At 33.9% G+C, this 16,590-nt stretch overlaps 1 protein-coding gene across 1 annotated transcript; it reads right to left on the reverse strand.

The window, feature by feature from the left end:
* Positions 1-14,025: 14,025 nt before the first annotated feature.
* LOC149539818 (uncharacterized) lies at positions 14,026-15,417 on the reverse strand. The gene is made up of 2 exons (XM_089799360.1): positions 14,393-15,417; positions 14,026-14,218 (listed from the first exon to the last, which is right to left on the reverse strand). Exon 1 carries the CDS (start codon positions 15,399-15,401, stop codon positions 14,421-14,423), a length of 981 nt encoding a protein of 326 aa, XP_089655486.1. The 5' UTR covers positions 15,402-15,417; the 3' UTR covers positions 14,026-14,218; positions 14,393-14,420.
* Positions 15,418-16,590: the final 1,173 nt, after the last annotated feature.

A 16,590-nucleotide genomic window follows, 5' to 3' on the forward strand; every position in this document is an offset into this window, starting at 1 on the left:
GGATGTTCTATTGTAAAATGAGAAAGTCCCATCCCAAAGAGTACTCCCAACATGGTAGCCATTTTTTCTTTACTACCTTCCCATAAGTTAATCAAATGCATTAATATCCCAAAAATAAAATCTAACACTAATATGAAAAATTCTAAAATTTATAATGTTTAATTTGGCTATAGGGTCATAAGGGCTAGTAGATTGACTGATAGGGTTTGAGTGAGAGTTGGGCATTTAAATGTGACCAAACTTTGAAATAATATATTATAGGGATATAGTTGTCAAGTTAAAAACTTGGTTTTCAACTTGACAACACCATTACCTTATGTATTCAACAAAAAAGTAGCCTTTTAGGCATGTCAGTGCTAATAAGATAAGCTAATCAGGAATCTAAGTGGTTATAAATAGTTTGGTAGGTGGTTAAAAGATTGCATGACCTTTAGGGGTCTTTAATGAATCCATTTATACATACCAATCTAGAGAAATGTGAAGATGTTTATGTAAAGTATTTTTGAAACAAATGAAGCATGAGTTTATGTTTGTAATTCATGTTTTTGAAAGTTTTTGGCAGAGTCACGTTATCGATTAAAATTCTACGTTATAGATTAAGGTGATGGTAGCCTCAAATGAGAAGACATAAAGGAAGGAATCCAAGAGAGCTATCTTAAGAAGATTATTACCAAAAAGCTCAAAATCTTTTAAGTGATTCCTAAGTTCAACACAAATAGAGAAGATATTTTTTCTAAGAGGAAAAAAAAAGAAAAATCCATTGTGAATTAATATGAAGTAAAAATGAGAGAGAGAGAGAGAGAGAGAGAGAGAGAGAGAGAGAGAGAGAGAGAGAGAGAGAGAGCTACATCATGTGTGTGGATGTTGTAAGAGAATGAGAGAGGAATATATCTTATATATATATATAAGAAGAGGATTTATTCAATAACTTGCAAATTCATGAATTCCATATTCATAAGTGTGTGCACAAAGTTTTATAATCCTCTTGCAAGTGCATGGAATATTACTACTTCTAAGACTGCCTTTTTAAGAAAGAAATGTATTCTAATATTTCTCCTTCATGTTATTGAGAAATATATATGCATTTTTTAGAAAAGATATTTATGATTCTATCCTATTACGAGTAGAGAAATATTTTTTTGAATTTAAAGAATGATATTTAAAGTTTTCAATTAGTAGGTTATAAGATATAGATATAATCCATTTGCTGACAATTAGCTAATGAGGATGTGTAATTGTTGTAATTTATGGAAATACATGATGTACATGCTAATGAGAAACCTTGGAAATAAAGATACTTAGCATTTGGTAATCAAAAAATTGTCTAAGTGTAGAATTTGGTATATAGCAGTGCATTGTTCTATTTATAACTTGTTGCTAACATCATATTATGACTAGTGAAGTTAGACGGAGATAGAATACATGTTGGAGATGATGTGTACAACCTTAGAAGCTAGTACAGACTGTACAAAAAAGAGATATTTGTGTTTTAGTGAAATATGATAGCATAATTGAAGGAAATAATTATTTTATTTACAAAATAATTAGTTGCCCAATTAGGTCTGACATCCTAGATGTTTACTCTAAGTTGGGAAAATGTATTATGGTCTTAACAGAACTACTAGAAATTTGTGTAAAGGCATGGTATTTATGCAAAGGATGTCTTGCAATGAGAAGTGGTGATTGTATGTGCTAATTATGATGTTGAGCTATATTTGTGAAGTTTTATGAAAGATATTTTGTGATCCAAGATTGAGCTAAAGATCAGAGATCAAGCAAGGAAGAAATTATAGTACCTATATTCCAAAAGTTTGATTACTTTGTTTGGACAGTGAACTCTTCTTGTAATTGGGAGTGCATGTTTGGGAAATGGGCTCATCTTGCACCTGTTGTACTACAACTCCTAACAGGGTTGGAATCTCCTAACATGGATTCAAAATCTCCTAATAGGGACTCATTATACAAAATTTTATCATTTAATCCTAACAAGATCCATCCTCTAACAAGGAACTTATATATTAGTATATTATCTAGTGGGTATCATCCCCACCGAGGTTTTCCCTTAGCCAGGGTTTCCCTAGTTAACAAAACATGGTGTTATGAGCTATCTTTGTACATGGTTACTGTTACTATTCAACATTACTTTATTACTTTATTATGTATGGTTTAAAGTAAGAATTAATTTCCAATTTTTGACTAAGGTTTGTAGATTATTGATTCACCCCCCCCCCATTAGTAATCCCTATTTCTAGCAGTTGGTATCAGAGCATAGTTACTTTGAAGAGGCTTAACAACTTGAATAAGATCCATATGGATATGAAATAGTTTCTAAAGAACCCTAAAGAGGCACTTGAACAAATTGATCTCCTTATTAAAGAAAGAGATAAGCTTGAAGACAAATATGAAGACTCCAAAGTATACATTGGACAATTCAAGGAAAAGATTGAACATTTCAAATCCAAACCTAAATCTATTGAATCTATGACTAGTGATGATGATTATTCAAAGATAAAGATGGAGTACAAGATCTTGAAGCATGAATTGAAGATCACGAATCTAAAGTTGACTTTAAGAAATGATCCTAGTGAAGTTGAATCTAATTTGAAGACTGGAAATGTAGATATGAGAGAAAGTTTGGAAAAGAAATCATCTGAATTTGAAACATTGAAACAAGATAATAAAGAACTTCGTAAATATAATATTATTTTCAAAGGTGAGTTAATTGAATACAAGCAGTATATTGAGAAGCATTATTCTAGTAGAGAAAAGCTTGATTATTCAATGTCAATACAGAGACTTACCTATGATAAGATTGGTCTTGGTTATCTATTTAACATGTTTGCAAATAAAGTTGAGATTAGATTAGATCCAAAAGAAAAAGGTAAAATTGATGATAAGATTGAATCCAGTCAATCTTCTAATAAGCCTAAAGAAGTTGGACAACACAAGGGAGTTGAAATTTTGGATGAACCAAAGCAAGTGGAATCTCCTAAGGAAACTAGGTATGAATTTAGAGGTAAATGTTTTTCATGTAATGTAATAGGTCTTATGAAAAGAGATTTTACAAATAAGCCATTTAATCATGTTAAGGACTTTTATTGTCATAATTATCATGGTATGGGTCATAAATCAATTCATTGTAGAAAACCTAAGTATGATAATGATAGAATGTGATCTGATTTTACAATCTAGGCAATTATATACTGAGTGAAAAATTGTATCAAGGTGTAAAATTACTTAATGTCTACTGTATAATTGAAAAGACATCAAGTGTTAAAAATGACATAACCATTAATAGAGAGAATTTATATCACTAGATATAAAGAAGAAAGAGAGAAGAACCAATTTGATTTCATAGGTTTAAGCAGACTATGTCTCTGGGTCTATCTCAACTGAGTGACTGATATATAATTGATGCTCCAAAATTTAATTACAACATGTTGTAGTCCATCCGTAAAGTCATGACACAAATCTTGATTGAACTACCTTGCATACAAGCTCTATAGATGCAAGATTGGTTACTGAAGAGTAGAGAAGACTTTTCCCAAAAAGGCATTACTACAGGAACAAAACATCATAGCCTTGCATTCCCCTAATTTCTCCTAAAAGAATTTTGCTTGTCTAGAGAAAACACTCACATTACTCTTGACATCTGACTAAAGTAAATGCATTCAGAATGCACTCTCTCAAATGCCCTTGGAATGGCTCTAGGTAATGTCCCCTCTAGAATCCTTTGGAATGGCCTCTAAGAAAAATCCCCCCGCTCTTTTTTACATAAAAAGTTACCTAAAATAAGCCATAACCAAAAAATATAAAAAATAGGGCATTTTAATTAATCCCCTTAAAAAATGCCCCTTAGTGATTTTAGGGGATTTAGCCTTATAAAATTTGTGGTTAAAACTAATAACCACCTAACAAATTAACTATTTTTTTATAGAGGGGAGCAAGATTATTATGGGTTAAGTATAACCCATGCCACATATACATTTGAGCACTTAAATTGTGTGATTGGCGGTTATAGTTTTATATAGGTCATCGGTCGGGGGTTCTAGCCTTGCTAGTGACCTTTAAACCATCGATTTCAATGACGTAAGGTTCAAATATGATTGGCATCGTACAGGGTATAAAGAAAGCCGATGGCCAAATAGCCACTTGCCAGCAGCTTCGCAGATGGTGGTCGGGGGTTCGATCCCCATCGACCCCATTTTCCTTGCTAAAATGGAATTATGACACTAGATGATGTCATCCTACCACATATATGACATGTGGCACCATTTGACATGTCATATGGCATTCTAAATAATTTTTTTTGCCACTATGTTATTGTTGAGTCACTAATGTCACTGTTGACATCATGTGTTGACTGTACTTGCCACATCACCATGACATGTAATGTCATTTCAAGATGCCACATCTCCATGCTGACATCATTTTATGAACATGCTAGCCTCCTGGTCAACCCTTTTCCTAAGCATCTTTGACTGACCATAACTCCTGCATACAAACTCCACTTTCGACGAAACAAATGGCGTTGGAATAATGGCAATGAGACCTTCAACTTGATGTCATTTTCAACCAATTTGGAGATGGAAAAAATTTTAAACCTATTTTTGGTCAACCCTTGATATGCCTATTTGACCATGAATTTGACGAGGCATAATTTTTGTGTCCAAGCTCTATTTTTGATGAAACAAATGTTTCTAGAAACCTCTCAACGAGACCTTCAAATTGGTGTGACCTTGACCATGTTTGGAGAGTTTCAAATTTTGCCTTTCTGACAACCTTTGGTCGAGGGTTTGACCCAATGTTAATCGGCCATAACTTGAGCATACAGACTCCTTTTTTGCCCGTTCGAGTTGCATAAGATTCAGAATTCTAAGAACTTTAACATGGTGCTCATTATGGGTGATTGGGAGATGTACTTCAATTTTTGATGAAAATATTCTCTAGATCAAACCTCCCCACTGAAAATGCTTTTGGTCCTCCAAAAGAGTATACAGTAGAAACTTTAACTCCATTGTCACTGATCTCAATTCTATTGCCATTTTTGAAGCTCTACTACAATGCTTGAATTAGCCTTTGGTCTTGGTCAAATACACCTATGCCTCGATACTACCTATTCTACCTACTCAGGGTCTTACATTTTGACAATATCATGAAAACATTCATGTCATATTTTTCCATAGGGTGAGTCATACTCAAGTCACACTAGGACTTTTAAAGAAAGGAATGTAGTTCAAATGGAACTTGAAAAACCATAAAGAAAGAAGAAAAATTGAGCATGATAAACCTACCACTCAATGTTTCTTACGATGGTAGTTCATGACTACATTCTAGCTTAGTCACTTTTGATGCTCCTTCTTTCTTGAAAACTACATAAGAAATGGTAATAAAGCTTTAGGTTGAACCATTCCTTCACCTTTGTTCTTTGAAATGGCTGACTAAAGGCATCACTAAAAAGCTCCAAATGTTTGCATGTGCATCAAGGTCATGATAAAGACCTGTAGAAACATCAATCATCAAGTGACCATTTTTAACTGAGTCATAAAGCTAAGAACTTTAAGACATTAGCTAGCCATTCTCTACAACTCTGAATCACATCAGGTGCATCTTCTGGAGAGCAAAGCTGATATCACTAGTTTGCTAAAAATTGTTCCCAACTCTGGCAAAGTTGTTCAAAAGAACCTCCTTTCTTGAGGTTCTCACTACTCTATTGTACTTCCACTAGGATTTCCTTAGGAGTTGTGGAAAGTATTTGAATTTCTTGTGGCTTGGTCTCTTGCATGGTGGTGTTAGTACCACCTCGACTCCTACCTTGTTTGCTTTGGCCTATCTAGCTTCTGTAATGAACTAAGGAGAGTGTCAGAGTTCTACGTGCAACTTCCAACACTTCTCGATCCAATGACCACTTCTCTAACAATGGTTATAGAAGTTTTGGATCTTTTCATACATCTTTACCTTTTTCTTTAGAGAAGACTCAGCTTCCACATGATCCAAGGAATTTTCCTTCAACAAGGCCTTAGAGTTCTTGTCGATTCCTTCATATCCCAATCCTTTCTTTTGAGGCCTTTGCTTTGCCTCAATAGAATGGGTCATACCTTGCTCATGGATTCCCAGGCCTTTGCTGCTATACCCCATTTTGGACATTAGTTTCTTATTGATGCCCTTAGTGTACTTCTCAAAGCTCCTAATAGAGTGGTGTTTAGATTCATGCTCCTATTTTGATGCAGAAGACACCTCTATCCAACCATTGTGGTTGGTAGGGGCTTGGAACTATCTTAGGTACTCCATTTGTTCACAAAAATAACAATGGCTTGCATTCTTCTTCAAGCCATAATTAGCCCATTTTCCATGGCCACAAGGGAATCCTTGCTGTGGTGAAGACTTCATAGCTGATGAAGCATTCATACTTCTAGTTGGGGTGAGTGGAGAGTATGAAGAAGTTCCTTTTGATCACGAACTCAATCCCCACATGCCAACACTCTTTGAACAAAGAGGACTTCTTCCAATATTCTCCCTTCGAAACATCTCATGCAAGCCTCTTCTAGAAGCCTTCAAAGATTTGCATTCTCTAATCGGAGCTAGTGATTAGCTTCTTCCAATTTCTAGACACTCTCATATTCTTCTTGATGGTCTTGGATGAATAGTTCAACTTTCTCTATGATAGAGAGAATAATTTCCATCACAGATGGAGTTAATTCCTCCCTTTCTAATGTCATTGTGAAAAGTACACCTGCAATCATTTCATATACAACTTGCCAAACTAGCTCTGATACCACTTTTGATCTGATTTTAAGATCTAGGCAATTATATATTGAGTGAAAAATTGCATCAAGTTGTACAAATACTTAATGTCTAATGTATAATTGAAAAGACATCAAATGTTGAAAATGACATAACCATAACTAGAAAGAATTTATATCACTAGATATAAAGAAGAAATAGAGAAGAACCAATTTGATTTCGGAGTTCATCCAGTCTAAACAGACTATGTCTCTAGGTCTATCTCATCTAAGTGACTGATATATAATTGATGCTCCAAAATTTAATTACAACATGTTGTAGTCTATCTACAAAGTCCTGACACAAATCTTGACTCGAACCACCTTGCATACAAGCTCTTAAGGTGCAAGTTTGGTTACTGAAGAGTAGAGAAGACGTTGCTCGAAAAGGCATTACTATAGGAACAAAACATCATAGCCTTGCATTCTCCTGATTTCTCCTACAAGAATTCTGCTTGTCTAGAGAAAACACTCACATTCTGCTTTTTTGACTGATGCAAATGCATTCAGAATACCCTCTCTCAAATGCCCTTAGAATGGTTACGAGAAATGTCCCCTCTGGAATCATCTAGAATGGCCTATAAGAAAAATCACTCCCTCTCTTTTATACATAAAAGTTTTCCTAAAATAGGCCATAACCAAAAAATATAAAAATAGGACCTTTTAATTAATCTCATTCAAAAATACCCCTTAGTCATTTTAGGGCATTTGGCCTTATCAAATTTGTGGTTAAAAATAATAACCACCTAATAAATTAACTATTTTTTTAAAAAGGGGGGTAGGTTTGTTATAGGTTAAATATAACCCGTGCCACATATACATTTGAGTGCTTAAATAGTGTGCTTGGTGGTTATAGTTTTATACAGATCACTGGTAGGGGGTTCCAACCCCATTGGTAACCTTAAAACCACTTATTTCGGTGAAGATTCAAATATGATCGGCACCATATAGGGTTTAAAGAAAGTTAATGGCCCAACGACCACTGATCAGCATCATAGCAGATGGTGGTCGAGGGTTAGATCCCCACCAACCCCATTTTCCTTGTTGACATTGAATTCTGGCACTGCATAATGTCATCTTGCCCATAGATGCCATGTGGCACCATTCGACATGCCATGTGGCATTCTAAACAATTTTTTTGCCATGATGTCTCTGCTAACATCATGTGTTGACTGTACTTGCCACATCACCATGACACATATTGTCATTTCAAGCTGCCACATCTCCATGCTGACATCATCATGCGAACATGCCAGTCTCCTAGTCAACCCTTTTCTTGGGCATCTTTGACCGACCATAACTCCTACATACAAACTCCATTTTTGATGAAACAAATGGTGTTGGAATCGTGGTGATGAGACCTTTGACTTGATTCCATTTTAAACCATTTTTGAGATGGTCAGAATTTCATGTCTATTTTTGGTCAACCCCTGATATGCCTATTTGGTCATGACTTTGACTAGGCATAGCTTTTGCATGCAAACCCCTTTTTCGCTATTTCAAGTTGCGTCAAATTTAGAATTTTAAGAACTTTGACATGGTGCTAAGTATGGGTGATCGAGAGATACTTCAATTTTTGATGAAAATACTCTCCAGATCAAAAGGAATAGTAGAATGTCTAGAAATAGTAACCCTATTGATAGAATAAGATCTAATGAAAGGACATAAAGAAAAGGAAGACCTTATGAAGATAGAAGATAGATCATGTGTTACAAGTGTAACAACTTTGGACACATTGCTCATAATTGTCATACACCTAATGATCAGTAGGATCCTAGAAGTAAAGCACTAATATGTTAGTTATGTAACAACTTTGGACATATAAAAAAGTATTGCCAAATAGATAAAAACTTCAAGAATAGAAGGAAGAATGAGAGAAACTTCAAAAATATAAGGACTGATGGACAAAACATCAGAAATGACAAAAGGAACTATGAAAGGAACTCTAGAACTAACAAAGACAACTAGGAACAAAGAAACATAGGCAATAAACTTTGAGAAGAACTCAATGAGGAATGTGTAAAAGGATTGGACATCTCAAAAGAAAAGCTAGATAATGATGAGATAGGAAGATCAAAGTCAGTTATTGAGTTTGATTCAATTAAGTTGAATTAAGCTTGTTTACAACACCAGAATTTGATAACTTCATTTAGAGATTGAATTAGAGGTACCAAAGTTGGGAAAAGGTGTATCCAATTAAGTTTAGATGGTACATAAGCTCGCTTGCAATTTGGAGCTTGTCTAAATAAGTTATGATGGAATTAAGAGTTACTGGCATTATAGAAAGCATTAATACTATAACAAAACATGAAAACTATGTTTTGCAAAGAATTTCATGAGGTAAAGTCTTTAGGAGCATTTTCATGATGAAAGGAGGCTATAGCAAACTTTAGGTGGCATCTAAAGATTGGTTAGATGATCTTGAGCAGTAATTTAATTATAAAATTTAATGAACAACTTTTTTGTGTTTGTAAAGTATGCAATTAATGCAAGTTCAAGTTGATGGAATAAATAAAGTACAAAATTGATTTTCACTTCATTGCAAATACGTCCAAAGTGACTTGTCAAGGCTATTTCAAAGCCAACCCTATATTTAGAAAGAGGTATTTTATCATTTTTTCAAAATTTATTTGGAAAAATTTCATATTTGATAGAATCATGGATATGTCAGTAGTGCACAATATTGAGAGCGAGGACAGACATAAGTTGAACGTTGTTTCCATGAAACCCCTAGAAGGAAACCCTAACTCAATGTTATCCATTAATCAAAACAATGTAGTATACTTGGAAGGTGTACAAATTTATCTTAATTATAAATTTGAATCTATTGGGAGTGAATACACGAACAAGGACATGCAATTACTTTTCAATCACAACATGATTGTGAAGCCTAAATTTGAACATTTGAAGGAACTAGACCTATTCAAATATCATTTCTATCTAAAATATCAGATTTAAAATAGTCTATTACTTTAAAAATATCTTTTGTTGAGAAATAGTTGGAGGAATGTGTCAAGGCCAAAGATACCTATTCTAAAATTTTGTATTTAGACTTGAATATAGTTGAGATTGCATCATATGCTTTATGTGTAATTCTCACCTTTGTTGAATTAGCCAAGGAGACATGGACAAAAGGTATGGATAATCTCAAGGAAATTTTTGATGATTTCATGAAGATTCTACTAGCTTAAGGTAGAAGGCTAGCATTTGTGACAATAGATGGATAATTTTGGACAAATTTTAATATTTTGACCTTTCTCATTGATGTTAAAGGAGGAGAAGTATATAGGAAATTTTTTAAGGGGAGAAGTGCATTTAAGAGGAGATATATAATAGGAAAAAAAGATTGTAAAAAAGATTGTAAGGGGGAGCATATGTAAGGATGGACAAATTGTAACAGATGTAGTGTGAATGTATTTTTGTTAATGTTTTTTTACTTAGCCAAATTTCCCTTTCTTTTTGCCATCAATGCCAAAGAGGAAGATTGTTGACAATTGGCTAATGAGGATATGTAATTGTTTTCATTTATGGAAACACATGATGTACATGCTTCAAGAAACCTCAGAATTAAAGATACTTAGCATTTGGTAATCAGAAAATTGTCTAAGTATAGAATTTGGTATACATCAATGTATTATTTTGTTTATAAGTTGTTGTTGATCTCCTATTATGACTATTGAAGTTAGATGGAGATAGTATAAATATTGGTGATGATGTTTATAACCTCTAAAGTTAGTACAAACTCTACAAAAAATAGATATTCATGTTTTAGCAAAACAGGACAGCAGAATTGAAGGAATAATTATTTTCTTTACAAAATAATTACTTGTCCAATTAGGGCCGACATCCTAGATGTTTAGTCTAAGTTGGAAAAATGTATTATGTTCTTAGCCAACCTAGTAGCTATTTTTGTAAAGGCATGGTATTTATGCAAAGGACATCTTGCAATGAGAAGTGATGATTGTATGTGTTAATTATGATGTTGAGTAATTGTATGTGAACTTTTCTAAGAGAGATATATGTGAAGTTTTGTTAAAGCTATTTTGTGATCCAAGATTGAGCTGAAGATGAGAGATAAATTGAGGAATAAGTTATAGTACCTATATTCTAGAAGTCTGATTACTTGTTTGGGCAGTGAGCTCTTCTTGTAATTGGAAGTGCACGTTTGAGCAGTGGGCTCATCTTGCATCTATTGTACTACAACTCCTAACAGTGTTGGAATCTCCTAAAAGGGATTCAAAGTCTCCTAATAGGGACTCATTAGAGTGAATTTTCTTGTTGACTTCTAATAGGGTCCATCCTCTAACAAGGAACTTATATATCAGTACATTATATAGTGGGTATCATCCCCAATGGGGTTTTCCCTTGGCTAGGGTTTTCCTAATTAACAAAATATGGTGTTATGAGCTATCTTTGTGTATGGTTATTGTTATTGTTCAGCATTACTTTATTACTTTTTAATGTACAGTTTAAGGTAAGAAATAATATCCAATTGACAACTAAAATTTGTAGATTACTGATTCAACCCCCACCCCACCAAGTAATCCCTATTTCTAACAGCCTTATGGATAAAAAATTATCAAATCCCATAGTTTCATTAAATAGACTATACTTGTCTCTATATGAATAGCTACATGCCAACATAGAGTTTGGGATCATCACTATATGAATGTCTAAGATGGGATAAAGTTAATTGCATAGTTTTAGTGCAAGTGGTTAGTGTGATCTACATATAAAGGGTCATCATGTTAGTGTGAGAGATTAGTACAAGCCTGTATTGATGGCTAGATGAGCAATAGATGGAATCTCATAATGCTAGTGCAAGAGGTTACTGTGATCCTCATATGAATGGATATCATGCTAGTGTGAGAGATTAGCACAACCATGTATGGATAGATAAATGAGTGTTAAATAAAATCTTGTTGTGATGTTTAGTCTAATCTGAGTCAGAGGTTTATTCGGTGTTGTTTCTCCCCAGATTTTTTCTATGGGGTTTTGGGGGAAATGCCCCAAGATAGGGTCAAGGGATAGTGCCCCAGGTGCACTTCCTATCACAATACATGGTAGGGTGAAGGGACAATGTCCCTATAGGGGTTTTAGGTATAGAGCCCCCGAAGCCAAAAATAACCTTATATTGTAATGGCATTAGCAACTATTTTTCTATTGCGTGACATATTCTAGTCATAATTTTGAAAGTGGTAAAAAGAAAGTAGAAAAAGACATAGGGTTAGATATTTCATAATGTATGGTGATATTGTAGCTTCTTGCAATAGTATTGAGATTTAAGTGATTGCGGATTGTAATCAATGGACAGTAATAATATTGGACTTGTTGTTTGTGGATGTAGCCAACAAATTGGGTGAACCATGTTAAATCTTGGTGTCTTGTATTCTCTTTTGTGAGATCTTTTATTTCATGTGGTTAATCCTAACAAATCTCATAGTACTAGTGTAGGAGGTTAGATCCTCATATGAAACACTCTAGCATGAGAGATTAGCAAAACCCTGTATGAATGGCTAGATGACAATTAGATAATAGCCAGAATATTTTGATGACATAATATATGCATGTGATATTGACCTTGGATAGAAGATTTCCCAATCCAAGAAGATCCTTAAAGAGGTACTCCAGAGAAGATGGTCAAATAACTAAGTGTTAGGAAACCCAATTTGTAAACATCTTTAAGGTTGGGACTAAGATAGATGGTAGAATAATATAGTGATATTTTTTATTATTATGATTCTAACAATTATTTTGTATGTTTTTTCTAACTTTGTGTATAGGAAGTTATAGTTAATCCCATGCATGGTATTAATCTTTCTAATAGTTGTCAACTTCAACTCAGCCCTATGACAAAGATGTCTAAATTTGGCACAAAAGTAGTAACTATGTTAAGTTTGCATCTCACCATTTCTCTTAGGACTGATTAATTTCCCTAGGCAAAATAACATAAAAATTAACTATTGTATTCTTATAGACTAGGAAGCAATACAAGAACTGATTTAATCCTCATGCATGAAAACTAAATAGTTGTGTCTTATTTCTCAATAATTTAATAAAAAATTTATGATTATGCTTTCTTAATATTTCAACTGACTTTTTAATTAATGACATATTATATTTTTCTCTTTAATGTCATATTGAAAACTATACCTTTCATCAATTATGAAAATATTTATCATAATATTTTTAAAAAAATGTTTTAGAATAGACTTTTCATTACAAAATCCAAATTATAACAACTAAAATATATTATGAATCTTTTCTCTATAATTTAAACCTTTTACCAAGCTATTTTTGAAAAAAAAATAAAAAATGCACATGATTGGACCATCTCATACATTTACAAATTTAAATCTAATATCTTGTTGTTTGCAGTGGAGTAGACCATTTCATACACTTACAAATTTAATATCTTCTCAAAGCAAGCATATTTTTTAGCATTTTGAAATAAAGTTATTAATTTTTTTCAACATTATTTAGAAAATGGGAAAATTTGAGTCGATAGATGTTAAATAAGAGCCAATTCTCATTTGAATATCAAATGCATGGTACTCCTTAAACATATGCAAGATTGGAAAAATAGATATGATATAGTTTTTTGGTTTCAGTAATAGATTTAAAATGGAATTCAATATGTTAAATAAGAGCCAATTCTCATTTGAATATCAAATGCATGGTACTCCTTAAACATATGCAAGATTGGAAAAATAGATATGATATAGTTTTTTGGTTTCAGTAGTAGATTTAAAATGGAATTATTGAATTTTTTTCCAGCATGCATTAGAAAATGAGAAAAAAACATTCCATAGATGTTAAATGGAACCAATTACTCATTTGAATAACAAATGCAGTGCACTCCTTAAACAGACAAAAGTTTGACAAAGTAATTAAGCCTACTGCTTCCCACATCAAAAATTGACTTAGTAAATTAGACCTAGTCTGTCGTTACCAATCATTTCTTTAGATTAAAAGTGTTAAAACATTTAGAAGTGACTAATATTGGTTATTAACTGACATAATTAAGCACAGTGCAATAAGATTAAAATATTTAAGAAACGTTTTAATACATAAAAAAATAACTCCATATTTATGCAGGAAATAAAGCTAAAAACATTAGTATTGTTTGAATAAGGAAAACAATAATATTATTATATCTGTTGAGTGTAATAAACTAATTGGTCAACCAACGGTCCATCCTTCAACGCAGGGAAGAAAACGACATTGGGAATTTCATGGGAGATAGAGAGAAGTAACGGCAACGGCTTGCCCTTTTATTACCTAGAAGCAAGAATTTTACAGTTCTCAGATTTTACATGATTCTGCTTATTTCAGAGCAAATATTGACGGTGCTTTCAATCTTTAATGAATGATAGTCATATTCCTGATGAGAAAATAATAGCTGAGTAGATTAAGAACTACATACTCCAGCAGATCTGCGCACAGAGAAACAAAGAAAAATATGGAATGTTAGCCCTTTATAACGCATGCTTCCAAATTTCAACATGAGTTGAGTTGAGTTGAAATAATGAATAGCAGATTTGGAAGGATTTGAAGAAAAACAAATGCAAGGTAACTATAGAAAACAGCAAAATATATTTGGGTTTTACCTCATAGTATTGATTTTGAATGAATGCATCAATATGTTGGTGGAGGTGGTGGGAACTTATAGAAGTATGGTGGTGGTGGTGGTGATGGGGATGGAGGTGGTGGAGATTTGTAGTAGTATGGAGGAGGTGGAAGTGGAGATGGTGGTGGTGGGGATTTGTAATAATATGGTTGGGGAGGAGATGGAGATGGTGGAGGTGGAGACTTGTAATAATATGGGGGTGGAGGAGATGGAGATGGAGATGGAGGTGGTGGGAATTTATAATAGTATGGTGGCGGAGGTGAAGGAGATGGTGTTGGAGGGGACTTGTAGTAATATGGTGGAGGAGGAGATGGACAGGGAGGTGGTGGAGATTTATAGTAATATGGTGGAGGAGGTGAGGGAGATGGCGGAGGTGGTGACTTGTAGTGGTAAGGAGGAGGAGGAGATGAAGATGGTGGTGGAGAAGATTTATAGTAATAAGGTGGAGGAGGAGAAGGAGATGGTGGAGGTGGGGACTTATAGTAGTATGGTGGTGGGGGTGAAGGAGATGGTGGAGGTGGGGACTTGTAGTGATAGGGAGGAGGAGGAGATAGAGATGGTGTTGGTGGTGACTTATAGTAATATGGTGGTGGAGGTGAGGGAGATGGAGGAGGTGGGGACTTGTAGTGATAGGGAGGAGGAGGAGAAGGGGAAGGTGGCGGGGGAGATTTATAATAGTATGTTGGAGGAGGTGAAGAAGATGGTGGAGGAGGATATTTGTAGTAGTAAGGAGGAGGAGGAGATGGAGATGGTGGTGGGGGAGATTTATAGTAGTATGGTGGAGTGGGTGACGGAGATGGTGGAGGTGGAGACTTATAGTAATATGGAGGTGGAGGTGAGGGAGATGGAAGTGGAGGTGGAGGAGATTTATAATAATAATGAGGGGAAGATAAATAATTATCTTCAGCTGCAGCTAAAGTCAACATGGAGAACGCCAAAGCAATGACAAACACCATTGTTTCCCAATATCGTGGTCTGGTAACAGCCATTTCTGTTGTTGCAGTCCACTGCATTCCAGATACTTGATGAGGTTGTTATATAGTGTATTTATAGGTCATTTCTGTAAATACAATGACATACTTTTCCGCGTGAGCTGCCCGGTCAAGTTGTAGGTGTCCAAAGTCGAGTTGTAAGTCTTACATCAGATATACTTTTTAATTGATCAGCGTTCACATATTTGAACAATTCATTGACAATAAAGGACACAGCTGTTTCTTGGTGATCAAAATGTATTTATTTCCAGTGGAATTAGTCAAGAAGATAATAGTTTGCCTTAGTCCTACATCTATACTTGAAATTGGCCTTATCCAGAGAAGCCGAGTCAGAGTATAAGCTACATTCATTGACTTTAATTGATATTAAATGGCACAGACCGCATCAAAAAAAATTATAGGATTACAAATTTCGTATTTCAATTCACATTAAAAAGAGATCTAAACAACTATTTTGAGATCATACTTTTCTTCGGTATCAGATCCAAGGAACATTCTATGTTGATTTTGACGACCTTATATTTAGAGATATTTTAACTATTACGGATTTGATTGTAAAGATTATTTTTTTCTTTTATTTTGTTATTGAAGGTTGAAAAATCTTATCTTGGCTGGGTATTCTGGATTAGTTATTGTAGAATAGAAATCTTGCGAAGAAAAACTGTCCTTTTGGCAAATCTGTAAGCATTTTACAACATATTTTGGAAATCTGCTATTTTTATTTTGCAAGGTGTGGTCTGAGGATCTTTCAGATCATCATGAAAATGCAGGCATGTTATGGATGAATATCACTTTGACGTGCTGAAGGAAAGGGTCCACATGGCTCGAAGAAAAAGCCCATGAAAGATTTCTGGCTTGATGCAAAAGAAGATTACAAAGACCAAAACAATACATGAAAAGTTGAGCACAAAACATATTATTCTAATTCCACCTATTTAGGTATTATAGCAAATGGTTGATTTTTGACCAAAATTGGAATACTTATTCCTATTCCTAATTCTGATTTGGTTCACCCAAATAGAGAATCTAAAATTTTAAGAATTTATGTATGCCTATTCCACTTGTATTTGATTAAAAATAAGAAAGACAAGTGAACAAAAGTTGCTACAAATATTTATTAATATAATATAAATAGATACAATTATTACTAAATTAATTAAATATTTTATAATATGTTTCACTCTAT

This window comes from Cupressus sempervirens, chromosome 9 (assembly GCF_028749045.1).
Source record: "Cupressus sempervirens isolate cs-2001-9-10 chromosome 9, ASM2874904v1, whole genome shotgun sequence".
Taxonomy (NCBI): domain Eukaryota; kingdom Viridiplantae; phylum Streptophyta; class Pinopsida; order Cupressales; family Cupressaceae; genus Cupressus; species Cupressus sempervirens.